This window comes from Miniopterus natalensis, chromosome 7 (genome assembly GCF_054644295.1).
Source record: "Miniopterus natalensis isolate mMinNat1 chromosome 7, mMinNat1.hap1, whole genome shotgun sequence".
Taxonomy (NCBI): domain Eukaryota; kingdom Metazoa; phylum Chordata; class Mammalia; order Chiroptera; family Miniopteridae; genus Miniopterus; species Miniopterus natalensis.
The window spans coordinates 11750408-11777024 of record NC_142087.1 but is presented as its reverse complement, the minus strand read 5'-3'; the positions used below and the strand labels follow the sequence as shown (position 1 = coordinate 11777024).

General features: G+C 43.2%; 1 protein-coding gene and 1 non-coding gene across 4 annotated transcripts in view; one reads left to right on the top strand and one right to left on the bottom strand.

The window, feature by feature from the left end:
* PHF20 (PHD finger protein 20) overlaps positions 1–25670 on the top strand; it is a 108054-nt gene extending 82384 nt beyond the window's left edge. For all 3 annotated transcript variants that reach the window (XM_016213137.2, XM_016213136.2, XM_087818756.1), the window contains 8 exons: positions 2958–3056; positions 3759–3923; positions 4778–4956; positions 10841–10940; positions 14230–14425; positions 18081–18480; positions 20161–20344; positions 23141–25670. In XM_016213137.2, the coding sequence (XP_016068623.2) occupies positions 2958–3056; positions 3759–3923; positions 4778–4956; positions 10841–10940; positions 14230–14425; positions 18081–18480; positions 20161–20344; positions 23141–23283 (1466 nt within the window). In that variant the 3' untranslated portion in view covers positions 23284–25670. The remainder of the gene's footprint in view (positions 1–2957; positions 3057–3758; positions 3924–4777; positions 4957–10840; positions 10941–14229; positions 14426–18080; positions 18481–20160; positions 20345–23140) is intronic.
* LOC148092684 (U6 spliceosomal RNA) lies at positions 11321–11424 on the bottom strand. The gene has a single exon (XR_015714875.1). It is a non-coding gene; the product is annotated as a U6 spliceosomal RNA (small nuclear RNA).
* Positions 25671–26617: the final 947 nt, after the last annotated feature.

Sequence of the window (26617 nt, the reverse complement as noted above, 5' to 3'; positions counted from 1 at the left end):
CAGGGTAGACCAAGGGAGCTCTGCCTGTGGTCACCTTGTCTGCCCCTGCTCCTCAGGGACTCACCTGGGTTAGCTTCGTCCGTGCTGGGCAGCTCTCCCTGTGAGCTCTTCCACCTAAGGCCACATGACTTCATAGTCTTCAGCCAGGAGCCAGGTGTGCCTCTGAAGGCTTCTCTTCCCTTTGTGTTCAGAGAACACGTCTCCTGTAGAACAACTGGAATCTCTTCCTTTCATTCTCATTGTTTGCTCCTCTAATTAAAGCCTCAGGGGGTCTCGCTAAAGCTTAATGTGACCATATTTCTGACCAGCTTCCACACTTGGGATGCTTTTAGTGAGAAGTAACAGGAAACCCAATTTGAATTGACTCCATAATAAAGGAGATGTGTTGGCTCACGTGATAGGGAAGTTCAGGGAAGGTACTGCTCCAGGACTGTTGGGTGATCACCCAGTGTCTTACCATCTCGCCTGTCACTGAGGTTTTCATGTTGAATGCCCTTGTGGGGTTTTTTTTTGTTTTTTGTTTTTATATATCTTTATTGATTTCAGAGAGAGGAAAGGAGATGGAGAGAGAGAGATGTAGAAACATCAATGATGAGAGTCATTGATTGGCTGCAGCCCGCAACTCGGGCATGTGCCCTGACCGGGAATTGAACCCCGATCCCCTGGAACCTAGGTCGACACTCAACTGCTGAGCCACGCCCGGTCGGGCTGAATGCCCTTGTTATGGGATGTTAGCCTGTGTCATTTAAGGCTCTATGCTGCTTTATTCAAATTTAACAAGAGAGTAAGTGCATACCCGTTTAATAAGCATTGGACCAGAGTCCAAAGTTTGGGTCAGACTAGTCCATTCCTGTTCCTGCCTGAACCAGTTGGCCCAGGCTCATTATCTAAGCCTATCTCTGTGACAGAGTGCATGGGGTCACTCATACTGGTTTAGCTGAATGTGGAGTCATGTCTTTCCACACCTCTTAGATGCTGCATAGTGGAGTTAGGGGTAGGGAAGGTTCAGGGAGATAACCACAATGTCTACCACACCACAAGGACAAAGTGAAAAAAGAAACCTGTACAGCCACGAAAGGGGTGGCAGTGGTGTCGAACTATAGAGCAGCTCCATCCATGTGCTCGTTTCCTATTACAGGGCCCCAGGCTTCCCAGATCCTCTAGCACCGGTTTATGTGATCCTGCAGCTTCTCTGAATTTCACTTCTTCCTCTGTAAAGTGGTAATAATGTCACGGTATAGCTGTATTTTATACAAAATTGAAGTTTAAGAGTTTAAAGTTGTGTGATATAAAAAGCTTATGTGCAAAATTTGAATTAATGCAAATCCCAAGAAATCGAGAAAACTCATCAACCACATGATTTCAAAGCTGGCAGGCCAATGAGAGTGTGTTTATTATATATTCCTTTTATGGGAATATTAGTCAGGAGTTATGTGAGTTTGAATAATGTGGGATCTTTAGGAATCCTTTGTATGGAATGACTTCCCTCATCCTTCTCTTACTGCCTATTGGGTTCCCTAAAGGATGTGATGCTATTTTATAAAATGTGAAATGCAAAGAAGGTGGTTGTTAAAGAAACTCAAAGGAACTCCCATACTTAGGTGCGAACTAGGTATGCCCTGGATTTTGGCAGTTTATACCCTGCATCTTGACCTCTCTACCTCAAGGATCCAGGACCTAGGTGATACCTCTTCTTCAGTGAGTTCCGCTACTGATTGGGATTATTGCTGTTAGCATTTCACAAAACTAATGGGTACAGTCTAGTTTGGAGGTCATTTTAACCAGAACTTACACACTAAAAACTGGATTGGGTAACAGTTTCTATATGTATGTGGGCAAAGGTACATCACATCATAGTACTCCTTCCTTTGAGTAGCCCACTGCTGCTCATAGTAACGGCCAGTTTCCTAGAAGGCCCTGCGTGATCTGCCTGTAGCCCACATCGTCACCTTCCCTCAGCCTAATTCAGTTTCACTCCTAATGGAGACATACAGGCCTCCTTGCTATCTACTGATTTCAAATTCTAATTGTTCATTGTTAACATACGGGAAAGCAATGGACTTTTGTATATTAACCTTGTATTTTGCAACCTTGTTATAATCATGATTAGTTCCAGTTATTGTTTTTGTTTTGTTTTGTCAGGTCTTTGGAATTTTTCTACATAGACAATTATGTCTCTGCAAACGTTTTATTTCTTCCCTTTCCAGTCTGTATTTTCTTATCTTATTGGACTAGCTAGGATATCTAGTATGAAGTTGAATAGGAGTGCTGAGTGGGGACAAAAAGTTTGAACAGGGGGTATGCATAACTTAAGGAGTTTTGCTGTGAAGAGTAGTAGAGAATGAAGTTGTCGTATTTGGAAGGTATGAATTGTCCATTTTTAATGTGTAATTTTTATGTTTCGTGAATTGTACCTCAATTATAAAAGGGGAAGAAAAGTATCAAACAAAATCCTCACTCTCAGGTCATACCTCAAGCCAATAATATCAGAATCTCTGTGGGTGGGACCTGGGTATTAATTTCAAAAAAAAGCTTCCCTGGTGATTATAGTATGTAGCCAGTGTTGAAGAGCATTGATCAAAGTAAGGTCAGTAAACTTTTTCTATGAAGGACGGACAGTAAATATTTTCAGCTTTGAGGGCCACAAGGTCTCTGTCAGCTCTGTGGTTGAAGTGTGAAAGCAGCCATAGTCATCATGTAATGAATGAGCATGGTGTATTTTAATAAAACTTCTTTACAACAACAGGCCGGAGCCAGAATTTGCTGACAACAGGTCTAAAGGCTGTGGTGATGGAAAAGGGGCTCCAGAGCCCTGAGGGCAGAACTAGACCCAGGCCTCTGCTCTACCAACATTTTAGCTCTTCACAGTGGACATACTTACTGACTTAAGAACAAGCACCCCAGAGTTGAAAACAAAATGTGAGACTGCCAGTATTTACACTTGTGTTTAATTCCAGCTGCAAAAGACAAGGAAAAGAATAAAGAGAAGAAGTTCAAAGAGTTTGTGAGAGTGAAGCCAAAGAAGAAAAAGAAAAAGAGAAAGAAAACCAAACCTGGTAATTTTTCCTGGAGGGTGTTTCACTTGGGTTTCCTTGTGGGGGGGCCGAGGGGTTGCTTTCTTCCCAGTCCTTGCCTCTGACTTGCACGGAGGAGAGGAAGGGCCAGCAGGCCTTTGGAGCTGGTGGGCTCAGCTCCGGCAGGGGAGGAGCGCACTCACCCTGGGAGTTACCATACCACATTGACATTTAGGAGAGTCCCCCGCACTTTATTGGCCAGTGTACCTTGCCACAGGGCAGCACATAGGAAAGCATCATAGTACCAGGGGATATGCAGATAAAGGACTGCATTTGTTTGCACACACAGCTCAAACACACATCTCTGAATCCTTTCAGGAAAGGATTCACTTCTGGAAAAGTGTGTGTCTAGCTCTCGCAAAAATGCTGATTTTTTAAAGAAAATCAGCCTTCCCACCTTGGGAGCTAGGCTTAGAAAAGCAGTCTTCTGGCTTAGAAGAGCAGTCTTATTGGAAAAGATCAGGGAAGAAGGGTCATGATGAGGAGGAAGCTTTCGGTTTTGTGGCTCTCAGAGGTAGACAGAAGAATTAATCCCTAAATCTCTCCTCTGTACCACTTTGTAGTTGAATTGCTCCCAAGCCTTTGAGCTGTTGAACAGCAGAGCTGTTGGTTGGATGGGGTTGATTCTGGAATGCCCTGATGATGTCTGGGGGTGCTAGTTCCTTTCTGATCTTATTCTTTCAGAATGCCCCTGCAGTGAGGAGATCAGTGACACCTCCCAGGAACCTTCTCCACCCAAGGCATTTGCTGTCACCAGGTGTGGGTCTTCACACAAGCCTGGGGTCCATATGAGCCCACAGCTCCATGGCTCAGAATCTGGAAACCACAAAGGGAAAGGGAAGGTATCTGGTAAGGAGGCTCTCTGCTGGCTTGATCATTTGTGTAGCAGTGAAGTCTGACAAGACTGGATTTATGTTGATATTGTAATTTCTCCAGGCCCTCTGCAAGTGTAATCTGTAATATTTTAAAAATAAGTACATCAAATGAAATAAAGGCCATCAGCTGTGCCTTCTTTGAAGTTCCCTTCTTTCCAGCTTTGGTCTCTCAGGTATCTCCAAGCCAGTGTGTCTATAACCAAATCCATTATCCCTCATCCCCATGCACACCTGCCCCCCATTCCTCCATTTCTTACTTGTTGGCCTCTGCATCCAGCCTGGTGGCTCAGGGAAATGTGAGTCAACCTTGAAGGGGACCCTTCTCCAGCAACTTTTAGGATGATTGTGAGCTTAATAAGTACGTGGGAAGTACTTAGAGCAGTGTCTACAGAGTGAGTGATAGGTAAATGTTAGCTCTAATTATAACTAATCAGGCTCCAGACCTAGAGACTTCAGTTCCAATTACACAGGGAATCTGCCCCTTCCCCGCTCCCCACCATCTACAGTTTTAAAGGTGGCTCTGGATACAGACTTCACTGTAAGTCAGGTGCTGGCGGATGGGGTAAGGCTGGGGAGCACGTGTGAGTCGTTGGTGGTGATCTGTGTGGTTCACGGGGAGTTGCAGCTTCCCTGCCAATGAATTCTGTGATCTTGAGCAGCCATTTCTGGGGCTTCTCTCTCAGTAAAGTGAGGAAATGTTCGCTGCTAGGCAGCATCCATCGTTCGGGCTGTTACTAGATGACAGGCTGTTACTCTTGGCAACCTAAGATTGAAAACCTTTTATAGCGTAACTTAAAATAGTGACTGTTGTTTTCCCTCTCCTCTTAGAGGAGGATAATCCAAGCGAGTCGTCTTCTGAGAGCTTTCTTTGGAGTGATGAGGAGTATGGCCAAGACATCGATGTGACCACCAACCCAGATGAGGAACTCGATGGGGATGACCGCTATGATTTTGAAGTGGTCCGCTGCATCTGTGAGGTTCAGGAGGAAAATGACTTTATGATTCAGGTAGGTAGAGCTTCCAGGAGACAGGTATAGAGAAGCACAAGCTTGTCCTTAGAGGGAATTTTGAGGGACTACAGTTTGAGGCCAGCAAAAATAAGTCACGTCCAATGCCCCCGATAGCCAGTTTTTATCAGCAGCAGATTGAACTTTGCTTTTTGGTTTAGCTTCTTGTGTATCTCAGGCTGGTGTAAATAGCCTCTTAATAGAAGAAGCGAGGGCTTGAGGGATCATTGAGTCTAAACCTCTCATGCTCTGCTTGGGGCAGCTGGACCCACAAGTAGGAAGGGCCTTGCCTGTGGTCACACAGTGAGGATTTGAATAGCAGGGCCCCCCCAAATTCCTGGAATGACAGTTAATCTTCCTGAGGACCCATACCTTCTCTCTGAGGTAAACTCTCTTTATGGTCTAAAGACACGGAGGCCAGTTTTATAACTTGTCTGTTTCTTTTTCCTTATTTTCCTGACATTTGTATCTGTCATTTCCATCTCTGGGATGTGCCTATGGGGTGAGCCTCCGTGCCTGCTTGGGGAGACCATCACTGGCCTGCGCCTGCTTGCCTCTGGTCCTTCTCTTGCTCTTAATCACATTCTGGTGGAGGTGGCTCCTGTCTGGCTGACTCTAAGGCTGTCATAAATACCCTGCATGTCTTGGCAGCTGCCTGGCTGTCCAGGGAACCTGAGTGTTTTTTAAGTAAGTCATGGTTAGGTTGGTTAGGATTCTTTGGGAGTTCTTTCCTTTTGAATAACCATTATGGTAATCTCAGGGAATTCAGGGTACATGAATAGCCTCAAATACGGCCTGATATTTATGACCTTAAGTATGCCTTAGGTCAGCGGTTTTCAAACTTTTTAAGCATCAAAACCCCTTTTCCTAATGGACTCTTTCACAGATTCCCAGAATGTATAAAGGTAAAAGCAGCAGTTTAGAAAGTTCAAAATGGATAATCTTCACTTTCAAGTTCAGGAATGTGAATGGTGGGCCTCTTCCCATGAAATCTGATACGCAGTCAGGGTTGTGAGTGACAGTGGCTGACTTGGAGCATTTCAGTGGCACAGTTATTTTTCTCTTTTTGTGAGATAAGCCTGATGCTCATGGCCTTTGTATGGATGAGTTTTCCTAAACAACGTGCTTTGTAGTGACTTTGATTAATCAGAGATGGGAGAAAAAGCTTTCTTCCGAGGATAGCATAATACTGAGCTGGCCTAGCAGTACAGAATTATGTGTGCTCGTGGGCTCTGTTTTAACATTAAGCTTGGAACATGTTTGAGTATGCATTTTTATTGTGCTTTTTAAAAGGATGTTGGAGATTGTTAGTTTTTTTAAAATCCTCACCCAAGCATATGTTTTTCATTGATTTTGGGAGAGAGAGGAAGGGGAGAGGGAGGGGGAGAGAAAGAGAGAGAGAAACATCGATGTGAGAGAGAAACATCCATCGGTTGCCTCTTGTACACACCCCGACCGGGGATCAAACCGGAAACCCAGATATGTGCCCTGACCTGGAATTGAACCCAAGACCCTTTGGTGCATGGGACAATGCTCTAACCAACTGAGCGTCACTGTCCAGGGCAAGATTGTTAATTTTTATATTGTCTCTCTGGATGTGTGCTAAGTTCTGGGTCTTGGAAGCCTGATTTGGTTCTCATTTGTCCGTAGAAATCTTTGGTGGGTGAGTAATGAAGGCCCCTCTGGCAAGGCTGTCCTGGCTAATCAGTGTGGCTAATCCATTGATTTTTCTATAACTAGTAAGGATCAAGGGGTTTTTGCAGCTAGAGCTTGATGTGCCATCCTGTGCTGTATGAAACTACGTTTGGAGCTATTGAGGCACACACAAACTGCTACATGTCAGAGTCTGGAACTGACTTTCTTCTCCTGCTTCCCAGGCTCTGCATGACCTTCCTTCCAGCTCAGCTCAACAGTGTGGCTTCCTGTCTGGCATTGTGATGATGAGCTCATTTCAGAACCCCTTCGATTTTGTTGTAGACTTTTCCTGCTATCCATTTGCTGTCTAGATGGCCTTGTGTTACGGAGGGACAGTTTCTGATTTTCCCTGTCATTATGAGCAATGTACCTTTTCCACGCAGGAACTTTTAACAAAAGGCATACATAAATTTAGAGAGAGCTAACTGGAACAAATATATTTTAAACTGTTAAAAATTATTAATCTTCTGGTTTTAAATGTGTTCATTATCTAGGAAGGTTTAAATAATCTTTCTTAAAATTTTAACTTACATTGATAATTTGTACAACCCTAGAATACATTTAGAGTTTGTTTTCTATAATCTACATACATTACTTTAGAGAAATAATTTTCTTTGATCATTTTCATTATTTGATTGGTATCAACATTACTTTATTATTTGATTTTATTTACCAGTGGTAATTTAAATCACTGAGAGGTTGAAATATTACTTAGTAATTATGAGTGTTTGAGAAATCTGAGTCCCACATTAAAAATGAATGCCAGGCTCGGCTGGTGTGCCTCAGTGGTTGAGTATCAACCCATGCACCTAGAGGTCATGATTCGATTACCAGTCAGGAAAACCCGCATGCCTGGGTTTCGGGCCTGTCCCCCAGTATGGGGTGTGCAGGAGTCAGCTGATCGTTTCTCTTTCATGGATGTTTCTATCTCCCTCCCCCTCCCCCTTCCTCTCTCTCAAATCAATAAAAACGTATTTTAAAAACAAACAAACAAACAAACAAACAAACAAACAAACAAACAAACAAAACACATCAGGCCTTGAGCAGTGTGGCTCAGTTGGTTGGGCATCAACACATGTACCAAAAGGTTTAATTCCCAGTCAGGGCACATGCCCCGGTTGCAGGCTCAGTCTCCAGTAGGGGGCATGCAGGAAGTCAGCTGATCAATGTTTCTCTCTCTCTCTCTCTCTCTTAAAAAAAATAAAAATCAATAGCAAATATATTTTTTAAAAAATCAGGAAAACCATTTGATATTTCAATTATTTTAATTACTCTTCTCCTATTGCTGTTTAACCCTTCTGTTGATGGACATGTAGATTGTTTCTAATCATAACAGTGATGGAAAGAAAAAACAGATGTTAAACAAAACATAAATAAGTAATCATAACAGTGAAATAATAATTTTATGTAAGTATACCTGTGGGGCCAAGTTTTGGAAGTAGAATTCCTGGACTGAAGGGTATGTGCATATGTAATTTTAACAAATATTACTATTTGTGATAGCAGTATTTTATAAACCCTCCCTGGAGGCAGTACCAAAGAAGTCTCACCAGCACCCTTGTTAGTATATAAGGTATTATCAGACTTTTTACCTTTGCTCTTTAATAAATATAGCCATTTTATAATTTATTTTTAAATAAACTTTAACATTTTCATAATTGTGGCATTTGAAAAATGTAGAAAATCACAAATTAGAAAACAAGAATTACACAGATTCTTTTTACCCAAGGATAACAACCACTGTTAATATTTTGGAATACACATATACACATGCATATATAAATGACAGTTATGCTCTATAAGCAGTTTTTCATAATAATATTACGATGAAGGTAGTAAATGTTTATACCTTATGTACTGCCTGAAGTTTTTATAAGAATTGATTGATATTTATGTGTAATCCCCAAACCTAGAAGTACTGTGTATGCATATTATTTATTTCACATTAATTTATATTAATTCAAGTTACTTTACACTAATTTATTCTTTTAATTGTTGATTTGAACATCTTTTTACCTAAGAATTAGTTTTTTCCCTTGACCTGTCTGTTCATGCTCTTTATCCATTTTTCTGTTGGATGGTGGGTCATTTTACTTCCCATTTGTACAGGCTTTTTGTAGATAGTTTTTTGTGTTGGCTATTACAAATGAACAATCACAGTGGTTTGTACTTACTTTGTCATCTGTTTTCTGACTTGTCTTACAGATTTTTTGTTTCTATGAGGTCAGATATATTAAACTTTTCTTTAATGGCTTCTGAGATTTGAGTAACAGTTGCTTTCTAATTGGACATTCATAAAAGTATAGAAATGTTAATAAAAGAATTCTCATGGTTTCTGGTACTTTTGAGGTATCATTTATTTTTTAAAACCATATAAATATTTGATCTGCCTGGAATTTTCCTGGTATGTGATGAGGGCTCTGATTATCCAGTTGTCCCAACACTATACCCCCCTCTTGCTGCCCAGGAGTAGGTGCATCTTACCATTGACTTGAGTCTCTGTGTCCCTCAAATAGTGTTTTTAAATTTTCTTCATAGAGATCTTACATGTTTCATTCTTAGTCTCAGATATTTTTATTCTTAAGTAGTCTTAGATTTATTCTTAGGTATTTTATCTTTTCTGTTTTTCTCACTCATTTCTAAATTTAAACTTTTTAAGAATGAGTAATGTGTTTTAGCGGGACTCACATGAAGAAAGTATTTTGAAATTTTCCACTTGGCTGTATCTGGTTCAGTTGTGGCGAATCCTAGTACCTCAGACCCTGACAGACTCATTGGTGAGGGACTTTCTTTCCATTACCAGCCTCTTTCTGCTACTGACTACCTTTGTTGTTGTGCATTCTACTTTTTCTCTGAGCTTTAATTTCCTCATTGGAGGTGGAGGAATCCGGATCAGATCTGATCTGAAATATTTCTTCCAGCTCTGCCCCTGTTGGTTCTGAAACGATCAGCTTCCTGGAAGGTTTATATGTGCCCACAAAAGCCCTCTTCATGCTGCCTCTGAGCAGCTGAAGATTGTCTGAACTTTGGACTTTTCGTTCCTGTGGCCAGGCTGGTGGCCCACCCTCAAGGCCACGTCAGGAAGCTCACTGTGTACCTTTCAGAGCTATTGGTTTAGTGGGGTACTCAGAGTTTTCGGGCCCTGGCTTGGAATTGCTTCAAGTATCTTAGCATCTCTTTTGACGTCTGCTTTGCTTCTCTGTTTCCTCCTCTGGGCCCTCAGTCCTCAGGCGTCCTGACCTCAGGTCTCCCAGTGCTGCCCTCATTGTCTCCTCCTTTCCTTCCTTCTGCACTTTTTGCACCACCTGCCCCCCCTTCACCTCCCCCTCCCCTCTTACTCAGGGAAGGCAGTGGAGTCTAGAGTTTAAAAAAACTAGCTTTGCAATTTGCCTGGCTTGTGTTCTGATCCACCTTTTCCTCTGTTCAGCTGTGTGAACTTTGGTAAAGTTTAGAGAGAATAAATGCAAAGTGCTAGCACGTGGTTACTCTAGGACGCATCGAAGTGAATTAGATTGCCCAGTAGTCATAGTAACAGGCTCTTAATACATTAAAGTTGTGAGATAGTAGCTTTTATACGTGATCCACGGATTCCTCATAAACAACCCCACATGGTTGGTAGGAAGAGTATCCCATTTTGCAAACGGGGAAACTGAAGCTCAGGGTAGAGAAGTGACCTCTGCAAGGTCACACAGCTAATAAATGTCTGAGCTAGAATGCAAACTCAGGATTTTGTCATTACAAGTTAACCTTCCTCTAAGTACTTGAACAATTTTTCCTCTGTCAAAAAGGTCGGAAAAGTTCAAGCTTCTAGAAATGGGAGTGAAAGCCATTTTTTTGAGACCAGCACTGTTTAATAGATCTAAATGTTCTTCTTCTCAGCACAGTAGCCACTAGCCTCATGTGGCTATTAAGCACTTAAGATGTGGCTAGTGGGACTAAGGAACTGAATTTTTAACTTAATTTGTTAATATAAATGTAAAGAGCCACAGGTGGCTAGTGGCTGCAGTATTGGCTAGCACAGTTCTAGATGAATGGTTGCAGCCCAGCACCTGTGTCATTCAGTTGTGGGTGTTCTCTCTCCCCTTTCCTACTGCCTCCCACGGCTCCCTCCCCCCACAGGTGGGTCTTATTTTTAGATGGGGAGGATACTATCTGAGTTTAATTTTTATTGCTTCTTTAATTCTAACAGTGTGAAGAGTGCCAGTGCTGGCAGCATGGGGTCTGCATGGGATTACTGGAAGAAAATGTGCCTGAGAAATACACCTGTTATGTTTGCCAAGACCCTCCAGGTAGAGATTTCTGGAGTCAGGGATATTAACAGTATGTAGCCTTTTCCTTGGCACAGCTGGTCGTGAAGCAGCCTAAGTGTCTATGGTCTTGAGACTCATTTCTTCAGCATTGGCTAGACTGACTTCTCTCGCCTTTGTTGCTCATTCACCTGGTGGCCAGTTTTCCTGAGCTTAACAGTAAGAGACTGTGTGAAGAGGTTACCAAGTGGAAGAACTGGCCTTGAGCTAGAATTAATTTATTTTTTATTGTAAAAATCATGTAACATGAGATCTACCCTCTTAACATTTTAAGTATATAGTATTCAGTATTGTTTATAATCGAAGCAGTGTTGCACAGCAGATCTCTAGAACGTACTCATTTTGCATGACTGAAACTCTATACAAACTATGAAATGCTCTACAGATTTGCATGTCATCCTTGCATAAAGGCCATGCCAATCTTCTCTGTGTTGTTCCAGTTTTAGAACTCTCCTTTTCTTGAGAGTTCATGAGGATGTGGGCTCTGTCATTGGCTTTTAGGGGCTTTTGGAGGGTTAGAAACCTGTCTCTGCTCCCTCTGGTGGCACTTGCCTTCCATTGCTTCATTACCACCTAGAAGGGAAATGTGCCCTTGAGGGGAAGGGGAAAGGTGTGGTTTCGAAGAGCCTATCTGCCACCCAAAAGAGTAAATTAATTCCTTAGCAGGACCCGTTAATTTCATTGTTCCATGGCCACAGGGCTGGCCTGTGACTCCTGGGTGCCTGTTTCCAGAGGTCTCAGGGGTGGATTATAAATCTGTTGCTGTTGTCTTGCTGTCAGTAGGATGGCGACACCTTCTCCCTTCACCACCTGTAAGGTCTCCCCTCAGCTCCAGTCCCATGATCCCCTTACAGCTAGATAATACTTGAGAATCTCTGCTTCTATTGTTCCTTTTAGTCCTCTGAGGGGCCTGGTAGCAACTCCTACTCCCGTTTTTGCTTATGAGAAAGAAATTGATGCTAATGGATATGAATGACTTTTCTAATCTCATAAAGCAAGTTGAAGTTAGAACTGGCTTATGGGGCCAAATCTCTTGATTTTGCTGGTTGTGTAGGGCGGGGCTGGCCATCATAGTTCATTTTCCAGCAAGTAGGTCCCCTTGGGGCTTGATAAACCTCTGTTGTGATGCCGTGTCTCCTTGTGCTAGATTAGGCCATAGACAGAGAGGAATCTGCCTCTGTTTTCCCCTTTATCTCAAGGAAAGAATATGGTCAGAAGATTGGTCTATGAGGCGTAGAGTATTACTGATACGCAGGATCTCAGTGGCCACTTAGTTCAGCTCCAGCATTTGACAGGTGAGCAAATACAGGCCCAGAGAGGACAGGACAGAAGATGAGAACCAGTGTCTCTGACATTTGTCTTATAAAACGGGTATTGCTGCTCTGAATCCTGTTCATGTGGCTCCTACAGCAGCTGCCTCTGAGATTCTACATATAATCCTGAGGACTTTTTTTTTTAATATCTTTGTTGATTTCAGAGAGAGGAAGGGAGAGGGAGAGAGAGAGATAGAAACATTAGCCCGGCCAGACGTGGCTCAGCGGTTAAGTGTTGACCTAGGATCCAGGCAATCAGGGTTTGATTCCTGGTCAGGGCACATGCCCGGGTTGCGGGCTGCAGCCGATCAATGACTCTCTCATCATTGATGTTTCTAGCTCTCTCGCTCCCTCGCCTTTCCTCTCTCTGAAATCAATCAAGATATAAAAAAAAAAAATCAATGATGAGAGAGTCATTGATCGGCTGCCTCCTACACGCCCCCTGCTGGGGATCGAGCCTGCAACCTGGGCATCTGCCCTGACCAGGAATTGAACTGTGATCTCCAGGATCTTAAGTCGGTGCTCAACCTCTGAGCCACGCCTGGTGGGCCCAAGGGCTCCTTTTAAGGCACTGTTTAAAAATCTCTTTTGTCTACATTATTGTCTCTCATTCTTTCCTTCTACTTTTATCTTTTTAGAAGTCATACACACCATCTTCCTCAATTCTTACACACTTCCTGAACTTTTAACAACTCTAATTGCCAAGACTGTAGATTCCTCCTTGAATTGAGCACTCACTGTCTATCACATTTATAGACTCAGTTGAACTCTGTAGTGTCTTGGGGTCAGAAGTTTAACCTAACAGATTTGAAGGTTTCTTAAAATGTTTTTAACAGAATCAAGGTGCATCCCTACCATGTGCCTTGGTAAAGCCAGAAAGAGCCCACGGACCTTGATAGGGATTACCCGGGTTGTTTTGAGTTTTTTAGAGATTGGGAGGTGAACAGCAGTCTGACTGAAAGTTGTTCCCTGGGCTTTTGGAGCAGGAAGCACTGCCAAGTCACATGGGGTTGTGTTTGCAGTCCTTCCTAAGGGTCCGTAATGAACAAGACCACTGAAACCATCCAGTTTATCTGTGTTGTAACAGATGGGAACCGGAGGTCCAGAGAAGGGAGGGGGACTGACCAATCTGTAGTTAGGTGGTAGTTGACAGTTGGAGGGGCACTTGGGGCTTCTTTCCATCTGATAAGTCTATTCAAGATGCTTTTTGCCAGGCACTGGGAATACAACCATGAACAAGAAGGTTCCAGCTTTTTTGGCTCTTAGTGGAGTAGGGGCCAGAAACATGTCAAAATAAGTCAGGTGAACTAGAACTTGTTAGATAGGGATGAATGCTGTGAGGGGACAAAAACGATCAGGTGGAGAATGGCTAGGAGGCACTGAAGAGGCTCCCTTTGGGAGGTGACTAAAGGCCCCTCTGAGGAGAGGTGGTAAGGAGTCAGTCCTGCAAAGGCCTTGGGGAATAGCGCTCAAGACAGAGTGGGTGCTAAAGCAGAGACTCTTAAGACCAGAAAGAACTTGATGTGTTCCATAAACTGAAAGGAAGCCACTGTAAAGGTGGGGCCAGGTGGGCAGAAAGGAGCCTGTCTTGCAAGCCTTAGTAGGCCAGAGTTAGTTAGGGTTTTGGGTTTCTACTCTGTGCAGTAGGAAATCTTTGCAGGTTTAAGTAGGAGAGGGGATGATGTGACTTAGGTTTAAAGAGATAGATCTAGGTTCTCACTGCACCGCTGGCCATTTCCAGGAGATTAGGAAACTTACATTTCTTACTACTTTATCCCCAACACCTAGTAGGGAGCCTAGCCTATAGTAGGTGCCAAGTAAATGTATATTGGGTGAATAAATGAACAAAATGAACACACCAATCCATCCTTCCAAAAGTTTATGATAATTGTACAATGATGAAATAACCTGGATTTCCTTCAAGCCAAGTATTAACTCTTTTATTGTCACTATTTTAGGTCAGAGGCCTGGCTTAAAGTACTGGTATGACAAGGAGTGGCTGACTAGGGGACATATGCATGGCCTGGCATTTTTAGAAGAGAACTATTCTCACCAGAATGCCAAGAAGATTGTGGCCACCCACCAGCTTCTTGGGGATGTGCAGAGAGTGATCGAGGTTCTACATGGCTTGCAGCTCAAGATGAGCATCCTGCAGTAAGTGTGGCACCTGCAGCTTTGGGGATGCGTCTGATTTGGCATGGTCTGGTGGGTGGGGGGGGATAAATTTGAGAAACTGGAAAGCTACAAAATCAGGATAGAGGACCTTGCTAAAAATTCTCAGTTATAAAGCACTAAAAAAAAAAAAAAAAAAAAAAATCAGTTTTATAGAGACATATTTACATAAATTAAGTTTGTACATTTTAAGTGTTTGAGTTTTGACAAATGTATATCCCCTTGCAACCACCACCGTAGTCAAGATACGTGTATGTATTAATAGCTGAGATTGTTTTTGTTTGGGTGTATAGTTCTGAGTTTTTTGTTTTTGTTTTTTTAAATTGTGATAAGATACACATAATATAAAAATTACCATTTTAACTTTTTCAGTGTACACTTCAGCAGTGATAAGTGCAACAAATTTCCAGAACTCTCCATAACTTTTCCAGAACTCTTTTCATCTTGTAAAACAAACTCTCTACCCATTAAAATAACTCCTCTCCATTTTCCCTCCCCCCAGCCCCTGGCAGCCACCACTCTACTTTCTGTCTCTATGCATTTGACTACTTTTGGTACCTCATTTAAATGGGATCCTACAATAATTGTCTTTTTATAACTGATTCATTTCACTTAGCATAATGTCCTCACGGTTCATCTATTTTGTAGCCTGTATTGAATTTCCTTTCTTTTTAAGGCTGAATAATATTTCATTGTGTATAATACCACATTTTGTTTATCCATTCATCCTAAACATCCTTGATTGGTAAACAAAGTAAAATTAAAAGCTTTTGAAGAGATATTGTTGGCAAGCCTGTTCTCTACCATAGGGGTTGCTCAATAAACATGCCTCTTGACAGTTTGCTCATACAGAAAAGTTTTAGGCCTTTTGGAGCTGGAATTCTAGCTTTTAGAGGCTAGAGTTTGGAGTTCAAGTAATGTGAATTGCCTTCTGTGGTTGCATTCTGCATGTCAGTTGACCCAAGTTTATGTAAACTCTGAGAAAGACATGTGGCTCTTACTGGGATCTGTAGGCTTTTATAACCTATCCCCTCTTTACCAAATAGGGCAACTGGGCCTTTAGTGGGCAGCCACTCTCCCAGGGTTTCCAGGGGTAGAGGCAGGACTAGAATTCAGGTCTTAGCTCCTGTCAAGTACATATTCTGACCTTCCTAACTGCCCCTCCTCAGCAGTTCCATTAATTTTCTTTTGATGTTAGCACAGTCTATGGCAGGGACAGGTTCTCTTCTGTAAAAATCTCTCCTTAAATTCTCCTGTGAGCCTGCCCATAGTGTGCCATTTTAGTTAAGTCATCAGCAATGACAAACTAGTGCCACGAGTGAGTTAGACATGACAGGCGACACTTTGACAAGGTTTCCTTTATGCTGACTAGTCCTGGAGGCCTCTTGGCCTCAGGCAGAGTAGAGTGTTAGAACCCTGAGATGGCAGAGTGAGGGTCTGCTTTCTCTTGCATTCTAGCGCACAGAGGCCTGGCTTCAAGTACTGGTGTGACAAGGAGTGGTTGAGTAGGGCATATTCAGCAAGAGTATATATTGGTTTGGGTGAAAGCTAAGCTACTATAACAAAGAACCCCAAAATAGAGACTAAAACAAAATGGAATTTTCTCTCTCACATAATGCATGGTTCATGGGTAGGTAGTGATCTAGGTCAGGTAGGTGACCTTTCCCCGGGATTCTGTCTGGGGACTTGGGGACTTAGGGACTTGGGTTCCTTCTGTCTTATTCCTCTGGCATTCCATTGGTATTGTCCTCATCTGCATGGTTGACATAGTCTCATCTGTACCTCAGCTCTGCTCCAAACCCCAGGAGGGGGAAGGTAGGAAAAGGGGGGGAGCAAGCAGTTTCATGGATACACCTAACTGCAGGGGAAGCTAGCCAGGTGGCTGTGTGCCCTGCTGAAACTCGGGAGTGAGGGTGGAAGTGGGTGTAAAGGAAGGGACGGACAGTTAGTTGCTGGGTGATACGAGTTATTATTGTGGCAGTATCTGCTAAGGTGAGCTGAGTCAGGTGGCAGCCCTGAATAGGGTGTCAGAGACTAGCCAGTCCTTCACATTTTACAAAATTGGAAAACTTGACCACATTTAAACCAAATGAATTTCTTTTTAATGAGATGTCAAAAATTGACTGAGGTAGGTGGAAGGTGGTCCATGTGAGGGCCTAAAAAATCCTTAGGTGATGCTCCTGATTGTGAACTTTGCTGTATCTCTTTTCATTTGCAGAATCAGTCAGAGGGTGTTGTCTTTCTTCTCACTGAAATGCCAGTGCTCCTGTCCCTGTTTCATATTCAGGAACCTTGTCCCTTCCGAATCCCTGTTTAGATCTTTCATCTTTATAGCAGTGACTTTACACTGGAGTGAAATCTGACTTCTCCTAGCAGTTCAGAAGGGGGTATAGGGAGATCTTTTTAGTCATTATATTTGGAGAAAAGATCTTGGGAGAGGGGGAGGTGGTTCCCATATGTCTGTGTAACATGAATAGTCTCTCTTGTCATAGGCTCTGGATTGTCATTCTCAGAAATATTGTTCCTTAAATGGCCTGGCTGATTCATTCTCAAAGGCAAACTATAAAACGGGATAACTTCAGAGCATCTGTTGTCATTTAAAAAGTAGCATGCATGGCTGTGCATATCTTCTTCATGATTGACAGGGCTTTCAAGGAAAGGCCAGGGTTATCCTTCTGTGGAGTAATAGTTGGGGCTTCAGATCTTAGTTGGGAGGGTGAAAATTGTAAGAGGGAGGAAGCAATACTTTCATGATTTTCATACAAAAGGAGGTCTATACCGTGGCTTTTATGTTCCATGTTAACAGATTTCAGACTATGATGGACCTGAAAGTTAACAGTGACTCCCGTTTCCCCTGCTGCAATTAAGATTTAGGAGTGTATTGGGTCTGGGGCTCCTGGTATAGGCTGTGATACCCTGCTGGAGGTATCGGGGACTCATGCTTCCTCAATGCTGGTTATTTCCTCTCCTTCCCTAGTCGATAAGAGTGGTAATGGTATTGAGGATTACTGTAACGGGAGAGCTGAGAAAGGATAGTTGCAACCTCTTCGGAGCAGAATTTTAGGTTTTGTAAGATCACTTGACGCCTTCATATTTATGACCTATTCCATTTCTGCAGGAAGGCTTCAATAAAGTATGTGTGTGTGTGGGGGGGGGGGGGTACACATGTGTGGAAGTTGCTGCAGAGTTAAGCTTGTACTTTCCTGCTTTTCAGTGTTTCTCAGCTGGGGCTGGGAAGGTATCTTTGACTATTATACCATGGGATAATTCTTTGTGTGGGATTATCCCAAGCATTACAGGATGTTTAGCATCCTTGGATTCTATGAACTAAATTCCAGTAGTACCCATCATCATTGTGACAGTCAGAAGGCCCCCACATATTTCTACACATCCACGCACCAAATGTGAGTAGCATCTATCTGTCCTCTCACTACGAGTGCACACAGTGGGAGTTTGCCTGAAGGTTGTTTCCTCAGAGACTGGATTTCCATTCCCTCTTGCTTGGCAAAGGGTGGTTTGTGACCAGATGGCCCAGGTGGGAGCTCTTTTCCCTGTTGGGAGAGTGTTTGGGAGCTGAGAAGTCCCTGCAGTGGTTCCACTTACTCCAAATCCCTTTCCATGTTTGCCCTCCCCACAGAAGCAGGGAGCATCCTGATCTGCAGCTGTGGTGTCAGCCTTGGAAACAGCACTCAGGGGACGGGAGATCTCATTCCAGACACATCCAAGTCATTGAAGCCAAGAGCAAGGAGGAAGCCCCAAGCTATAGAACTTTGAATGGGGCAGTGGAGAAACCCTTGCCCCTGCCCCGGTGTGTGGAGGAGTCATATATCACCAGCGAGCACTGCTACCAGAAGCCCCGTGCCTATTACCCTGCTGTGGAGCAGAAGCTGGTTGTGGAAACCAGGGGCTCTGCCCTCGATGATGCAGTCAACTCCCTCCATGAAAATGGTGATGATTCCCTCTCCCCACGCCTGGGTTGGCCTCTAGACCAAGACAGGAGTAGGGGGGATAGTGACCCCAAACCCAGCTCCCCAAAGGTATGTGGCTTGCTTGTACTTGTTCTTCATTCAGTGTTTGAGTACTTGTAAATTCTCTTTCTAGGGAAGATGTTTATTATAAGATTGTATTTATTGTAAAATTGTATTTAAATTTGCTTATCACAGGTGTTGTGTGTCGTCTTCCCCCCCCCGCCTTTTAAAATAGGTGCAAAGTCAGGAGAGCCAACTGAAATCAAAGATCATTTGTTATGGGAAATGCCTACAAAATGGCAGTCAGTGGGGTTGAGGGTGGAGAGGTGGGAAGAAAAGGGTTGATTGGGACTTGATAAATGGAACTAAGTTAGGAAAATGAGCTTTTGTTTTTTTAATGCAATTTATGTTATAATTGCAACTAAATAGTAATTTTTAGCATGAGCCAAAAATGAGTCAGCTGTTGTGTTAGGCATAAGTTTTTCAGTACAGCTCTGTGATAACTTTACTTGGACATTTACTTTGCAGCCCTGACATAAGAACAGTCTGTTTTGTCAAAATATTTACAAGTTTCATCAGTTTTCCCAAGAGCCACTCTTTATTTTTTTAAAGCCATTCTCTTCTGGAACCCCGTGGGTCACCTTCTTGCTAAAGTTGTTGTCTTTAACTGTTCACTGGTCTTGTTCTACCGTGTCCTCAGTTGTAGGTGAGGCTATGTGTGATCTGAAAACTTCTCTACCCTTGTCATCCTTACTTTCTCAGAATTGTGGGTCAGTATCACCAGTATTAAATATGTTGCTGCTTATTGCCGAGAGGGAGCATTCTAAATTATAAGCCCCTTAAGGGTGGGCATAATATCTCATTCAGCCTGTGCCCTTGCCAGTGTCAAAACAGTGCTGGGCAAGGCTGGTAAGGACACAGTTTTTGGAGACAGACCCAGTTTCAAGTCTGGACTAGGCCCCATTTACTGTGTGGTTCTGAACAGGTCACTTTACCTCCTCTGGCATCTTGGCTTTGCACATAGTAAGTGCCAAATAAGTATTAGCTAGAATCTATTTCACTTCAAATGAATGGATGAAAGGTTGAGATCACAAACCCCAGAAAAGGTTTGTATCCTGCAGACTAGGCAGATTTTCATGAGGCATCTGGCAGGTAATAAAAAAATCAGAAAATATTGGGTCTGAACAAGCCAGGCAGGGTTAAAAATCTCTTTCATTGATGGCAGCCTGACTTTGGGCCAGCAGTGTGTTTTATAAATCTTATACTATTTCGTCCTCATGAACATTTAAAGTAGGTTTTACTACTTCCATCTTTCCCATAAGGGAACAGAAGCTTGGAAAGGTGAAATAATTTATCAGGTTTCATGTCTTCAGCAAGACACAGAGCTAGGACTTAAAACTCTTGTCTGATTCCCACATACTAATCCTTGTTTACACTTGCCCTGCTATGCTCTGATCTCAGGGCTCTGGAAGTCATTCTGTGAGGCCCACGTCAGTCCTAGGGAATTGGGCTAGTCACTGAGAAGCAGCCAGAGGTCCTCTGAGCTAGAGGTGTATGCTGCCCTGAGGTGGTTGCAGTTGGTACAGAGGCATGATTCTGGCCAGTGCCCAAGAGAGAGGGAGGAAAGAGAGAGGGATTTGGAATATTCAAACTGCAGCTGGTTTTTCAGATGGTGTTAAACACTGGTTGATTGGAGAAGGGGCTAGGAGCTGTCTCCACTGAGTAACTTAAATGTTGTTGCATCTCCAGATGAGGGAATATGTCTCCAGAAAGCTCCTACCAGAGGAAGCCCCTGCACGGAAGCTGCTGGACAGAAGTGGAGAGGGGCTGCTGAGCTCCCAGCACCAGTGGCAGTTTAACTTGTTGACCCACGTGGAATCTCTTCAAGATGAAGTCACGCATAGGATGGACTCCATTGAGAAGGAGCTGGATGGTAGGTCTCCTCCCAGCTCTCTGCCCATTGGCAGGCTGTGAGCATCCCAGGATGAGCTGCTTTCTGAACTCCCCTACCTGGCTCTCCAGGGACAACTGTATTCTTGCCCCCTCGTCTCAGTCTTGCCCACCTCCATTCTCCTCTCAAGATGGACCAGCCTTATGTTTAGTACTTACCAGGTACTTCTAAGGTCTGTGTGGTGTCGGGTCCTGCCTCACTTGCCCCAATCCCTTCTGTGGAATAGCAGCTAGGATCTGCCTGCAGGCAATGTGCAAGTTGAGCAGATCTTTACTAACCAAGTTCTTAATTGAGTTTTTAGGATATCTGAGATTAATCTGAAAAACAAAACAAAAAACAACAAACTCATTTCACCCCTTGATAAAATCTAAAATGAAGCCTTCTCCTCCACATCAGTAGAGATACAAGAACTTGACTGGGTCATTTGTGTAGCCCCCCTGGGTATTTCTCCCAGATATTAGATGGACTTGGAGGAGAGAACTTGTGATGATGAACACGGTCAAGTTCAGTCCCTTTTGATTCCCAGGAAGCTGCCAGTTTGGTTTTTTTGTCGTTTTTAAAAAATATATATATCTTGATTTCAGAGAGAGGAAAGGAAAGAGGAGAGAGAGAGATAGAACCATCAGTGATGAGAGAGTCATTGACCAACTGCCTCCTGCATGCCCCGCACTGGGGATGGAGCCCGCAACCCAGGCATGTGCTCTGACCTGGCATCGAACCATGATCTCCTGGATCTTAGGTCGATGCTTAACCACTGAGCCGTGCTGGCCGGGCTGCCAGTTTGGTTTTTGAAGACAGAATTTGTTTTTGATTGTTTGCTTATTTCCTAATTACTTGTTTTCATTCTTCAGATGGAGCCTGATTAAGAAACAAATGTTCTGTTTGAGGATTCTGAATACAGTCAAGCTATTATTACTTTAATTGAGGGTATAACGCATACTATGAAATAACTCAGAAAAATGCCACCTGTTACACCAGCCAGGGTCATGAGGTGTGGCCAGGATGTGTGTGTGGCTGAGGCCATGCTGGGGAGAACTGTTGTGAGGGTACGTAGTAACAGGGAGACTTCCTGGAACTCTTGGGACTGAAGTGCAGCCTTGAGGAGAGCAGTGTCTTTTGCTGGAGAGGAGGTGGCTCAAGAGTGGATGATAAGAGGACTGGCTCTATTGGAAAACGGATTGCTGGGTTGGAGGAAAGGGAGAGAAAGAGAGACCTTACATGCCCTCATGCTTATGTCTTGCCCCTGAGGCAAAGCAGAGGAACTGGGACTAGGCGGCTAATCCAGGGTCCACTGTGAGGACATTTCTGAAAGGCGGTATTTCTGTCTCCTTTACTCCCACAGGGTTTGCTTGGGCTCCTTAGGATTGTAACTGATGCCGTTGTCTGTGAAAACCCTATTAGGTTGCTGAAAGAGGCCTGAGTGTCAGACTGAAAATTGTAGGTTTTGAGAGAATAGCAGTAGGAGTGGCTCTGGGTCTCTGAGAGGAGGCTTAGTGCCATGGAAACAGGGTGAATAGCATTCTGTTGTTGCCAAAGGAACCTGCCCTTAGGGGAGAAGTCTACCTACTTGTTACTCACTGACTTGGGTGCAGCTTGGGCAGTATGGCACGGATGATAAGCCTGGGCTCCCTTCTCTGGCCTTCTGGAGGACTTCTTATGTTGAGTCCTGCTGATTTGGGACCATGTTCTAATACTCCAGGCCCTGAGAGGTACCTTCCTGTTTTTCTCTTTGAGTAAGATAACCATCTCTCTCTCTTTTTTTTTTTTTTAAGTGTTTTATTGATTTCAGAGAGAGAGGAAGGGAGAGGAAGAGAGATAGAAACATCAATGATGAGAGAGAGTCATTGAGTCATTGATCAGCTGTAGGCACGTTCCCTACTGGGGATGGAGCCAGCAACCCAGGCATGTGCCCTGACGGGGAGTAGAACCGGGACCTCCTAGTTCGTAGGTCGATGACTGAGCCACATCAACCCTGCTGAACTGGAAACTATTGAAGGGAAGGGACTATGCTTTTTTTGTTTGTTTTGTTACTCCACCTGAGGATATATCCATTGATGGGGGGGCCGGAGGGCGGAACATCAGCATGAGAGAAACGCAGTGATTGGTTGCCTCCAGCAAGCACCCTGACTGGGCCGGAGATAGAACCTGCTACCCAGGTATGTGCCTTCGACTGGGAATCAAACCAACGACCTTCAGTGCACTGGCTGACACTCTAACTACTGAGCCACACTGGCCAGGGCTAAAATTTTGATTTATTGATTTGAGAGAGAGAGGTGGGGGCAGGGGGAGAGAGAGAGAGAAGAGAAACATAGATTTGTTATCCTCCTCATTTATGCATTCATTGGTTGATACTTGTATGTGCCCTCACCTGGGATTGAATCGGCAACCTTGGCATATCGGGACAATACTCTAACCAACTGAATTACCAGTCCAGGACAAAATTGAATACAATTTAAATTCAGTTCCTCATTTGTACTAGCATGTTTTAAATGCTTAGTAGCTACGTATGGCTGGTGGCTACTATATTAGACAACACAGACCATTTCCATGTTGCAGAAAGTTCTATTGGACTGCACTGCTCTAAAGCATTTGAATTTTGTCCTAGGAGTAATACTTTGTAGAGAGGGTCAGTGTTGCCTGAATTGACCTTCCCTTCCTGTCTTCCATGAGTGGTCAGATGGGATATGGTGTTAAAATTGGTGCTGAAATTGTTGACACTTTTGCACATCAAGTGTTGGGAATTCACTGGGTCTTCTTCTCTCTCTCTTCTGCCTACAGTGTTGGAGAGCTGGCTGGACTACACTGGGGAACTGGAGCCCCCACAGCCGCTGGCCAGGCTTCCGCAGCTCAAGCATTGCATTAAGCAGCTGCTGACGGACCTGGGCAAGGTGCAGCAGATTGCGCTCTGCTGCTCAACATGAAACTGGGCACCCAAAACTAATGGGGGCACAATCTGGGGGCACCTGCAGGAGGAACTTTGCATTTTTAAGTAAATAAACCTAGCATGCCAAATGCACGTGACACCGACTGACTTCAGGGATCTGGGTAGATGGGGCGTGATGTACATTGGACAAAGAGGCCATTTTGGCTGCTGGAGGGCAGGGCACTCTGATCTCAGAGCCTACCAAGAAGGTAGCAGATAGACTCTTGGGATTCCCTTCTGTGCACATCGTTGGATGGAGAGTCTTTTTGCACAAACTTCACTTGGAATTGTGCCACTGATGATAAATGGAATGTGAGCCAGAAAAGTTTCGTCGGAAACAGTTGTAGATTCAACTTGCAGCTTATTTGACTTTTCTGTTTGGTTGGGGCACATGCCAAGCTTTTTGGTTTCTGCCTGGCATGGATTTAGGCAGCAGGTGTCATTTTCATTTTTCCAGCTTCATGGGAATGTTGTGACTTCACATTCTGTGGAGATTCGGAAGGAGCAGAGGCCTTGGCTGCCCTGCCTTCTCCCGTAGGACTCTTCACTTTTCTCACCACATCTCTTGCATGACTTCATGGTACTGGGGACAAGTTTTGTATGCTTTCACCCGAGTTGGCTGGGTTGTGTCTTTTATAGCAGAGCCCATACAGCCTGTGGAGGAACTAGACTCTCACTGTTCTAAGAATCTAGGAGGAATTCCAAATTCAAGCAGGCAGGGTCTGGAACCCAAAGGACAGCATTTTCTACCCACGTCTTTATATTGACAGCTTCCCAGTTCTATTTAAAGTCCAAAAAGTGTTTCCCAAAATTTTGAACTCTCTCTGTAAAGATTTGTTACAAAGAATGTGGTTTGGGGAATTACCTTATTTTATATTGTTGTAAACAAACTTTAGATTCTACATGCGCCGCTTTCCTTCTTCCCTGAAGGGTATATGTTCAGTAGTGGCATTTTCAAAATTGTTTTAATATACTTTAACACTTTAAATATCCTGTTTGTATTATTTTGTGAGAGTAAGGTGATTATGCTGCTTAAGGTCCAGGTACTGTTTGTACCTTTCAAGACAATATTTGTTACTCTTTGCAGGTTACGGTTCCACATGTAATTGCTATATTGTTTTTCCTTACTAGCCAGTTAAAGAAAATGTTCCATGTTTTGAGGAGTGACCTGTTTCACCATTTAGTTTTCTTATCACTAAAGGCAAAAAGCAAAGCACAGTTGTCCATTAACACTCACAAGTTAATTATGGGTTTATAAATCTGTAATGTTATATGCTGCAAATATTTACTATGTAAACGTGAAGTAGCCAATATCTCAATAGCAATGACAGTATTTCCAGCGATCTGTGGAATGGTCAGGCTTTAGGCACAGGTCATTGTGGTCATGAAGGCCTCTGTACCAAGACCTGTTTCAGGAAATGCTGTCCAGTGATTTGTTCACCATATGATATAAAGTGAATTTAGGACAAGTTGACCAGCTGTAGTTTATCCATCAGAAGGAATACCTGTAGCTGTGACATCTGTACTAAAGCTGACACAATTCCTCTACAAGAGGCTGTTTCCCGTTGCTAATGGCGTTTCTGGTATAGGAGGAAACGCTCTAGGAGTGTGTATGGCATCTATGTTTTGCGTAATTTATCAGACAGCCACATTATAAGAACCGTGTGATGCTTGTCTGAAAAGGGAAGAAACAGGATGGTTTTCTGTAGCCACAACTGTGAAGTATGATGACTTGTATTATTAGATTACTGATCCCCCCCCCTTTAAAATAAATTTGAGTGTCACATTTGGAAGCTGTAACTTTAAGACAATTTTATGTCTTTTTCAAAGATGGAATCAGAAACTAACTGAACTGCCCTAATTTTGTCCGTTAATTGGGCTTACTGTTTAAGTTCTGTAAAGAAAAAAATCCCATTTCACTCTTTGTGAATTTTGGGAAGCAGGGATGACTCCCGAGTTCTGGTAGCCTCGGTGTGCTTCCCTCACGTAAAGCCATGCTAAGGGGCTCCATCCTGATTCCTGGGTCAAGCTGAATAAGCCCAAGTTGGAGCACTGGAAACTGTTATTTGAAATGTTACTGTTACCATTTAGAAATATGTACACTACCTAAGTTTTCTTTTGAGTAAAACTCTCCACCTTTTAAAAAACTGCCTTGACAAACAGTTCTGGTTTGACTAATCATTTTGTTTCTTTAAGTGATAGAGTATATGCAAGGTGGACCCTTGATGAGCCAACATTGCACTGTGGATACATATCTATGTTTACGCGCTATTAGAACAGAAGGTGAGGCGCTGTATATAGAGATGTTGCTTTGAAGCAATATTTGCAAAACATGCAAACTTCTGTTATCTGTATTTGGAAAAAAATAAAACAGGTTTTTGTTGCTGTTTGTCTTGTTACTGAATTATAAAATTCTCTTCTTAATATGCATTATTTAATTTTCTGTAAACATCTTTTAAAGGAAGTCTGCTTATATTCTAAACAGATTTATCTCCTGCAGGGAGGCAGATGGATACAAGCTCAAGATCCTAAATCCCAAGAAAATAATCAAAATACTTTTGAATTCATTTAAATGTCTGTAATATTCAAAAGTAAAATATACCACACCAGCCTCTAGCCCAGTCTGGCTCATGTGTTGTGGTGTGAACTGCAGGCTTATTAGATTTTGATTACTTAAAGCAGTGCAGAGAAGACAGGTTTGGCCTGATAAGAGATGGCATCCACTGCATTTAGGATCCTTCTGAAACCAATCTAAACTGTCTTTGGACCCTAGTTAGCTCCTTTCTGGTTGGGCTGAAGATTCAAGGAAGCATAGATTTAGATTTCATAGAAGAGCTTCCCTATTTCCAAATTCCTTCTTCCCTTTCTAAACAATTACGCTTATTTAAAAAAATAAATGGAAGTGGTTGGAAATATTAAAGTGCATAGTTCCAGCAATATAATCAATTAGTTCACACCAGTTCTGCTTGAAATTTGACAAGGAAGGTGAATCTGGAGGCTTAAGCCAGAGCTAACAAGAGCTAGCCTATCTAAGGACCTGCTCTGAAACTTATTAAAATAGCCCTATCTTTTGGGCCTTTTGGGAATCTGCGCCCAAAGGGCAGGCTACTGGAGCAAATTGGTGGCAGTGTTGGTATAAAGGTAGCCAGGTAAACAATCATTTAATAGAGCCAGCTATTTGCCTGCCCGACGCCACAACCACCTACCTATAAGGCCAGACACGTTATCATTTCCTCAGGTAGGAAAACAAGCTCAAATTCTGGCAAGTGAGAGGTAGGGGCGAATATGGAACCCTCATTACAGACTCCTGGGAAGCGTGGGGAAGGTTCCCA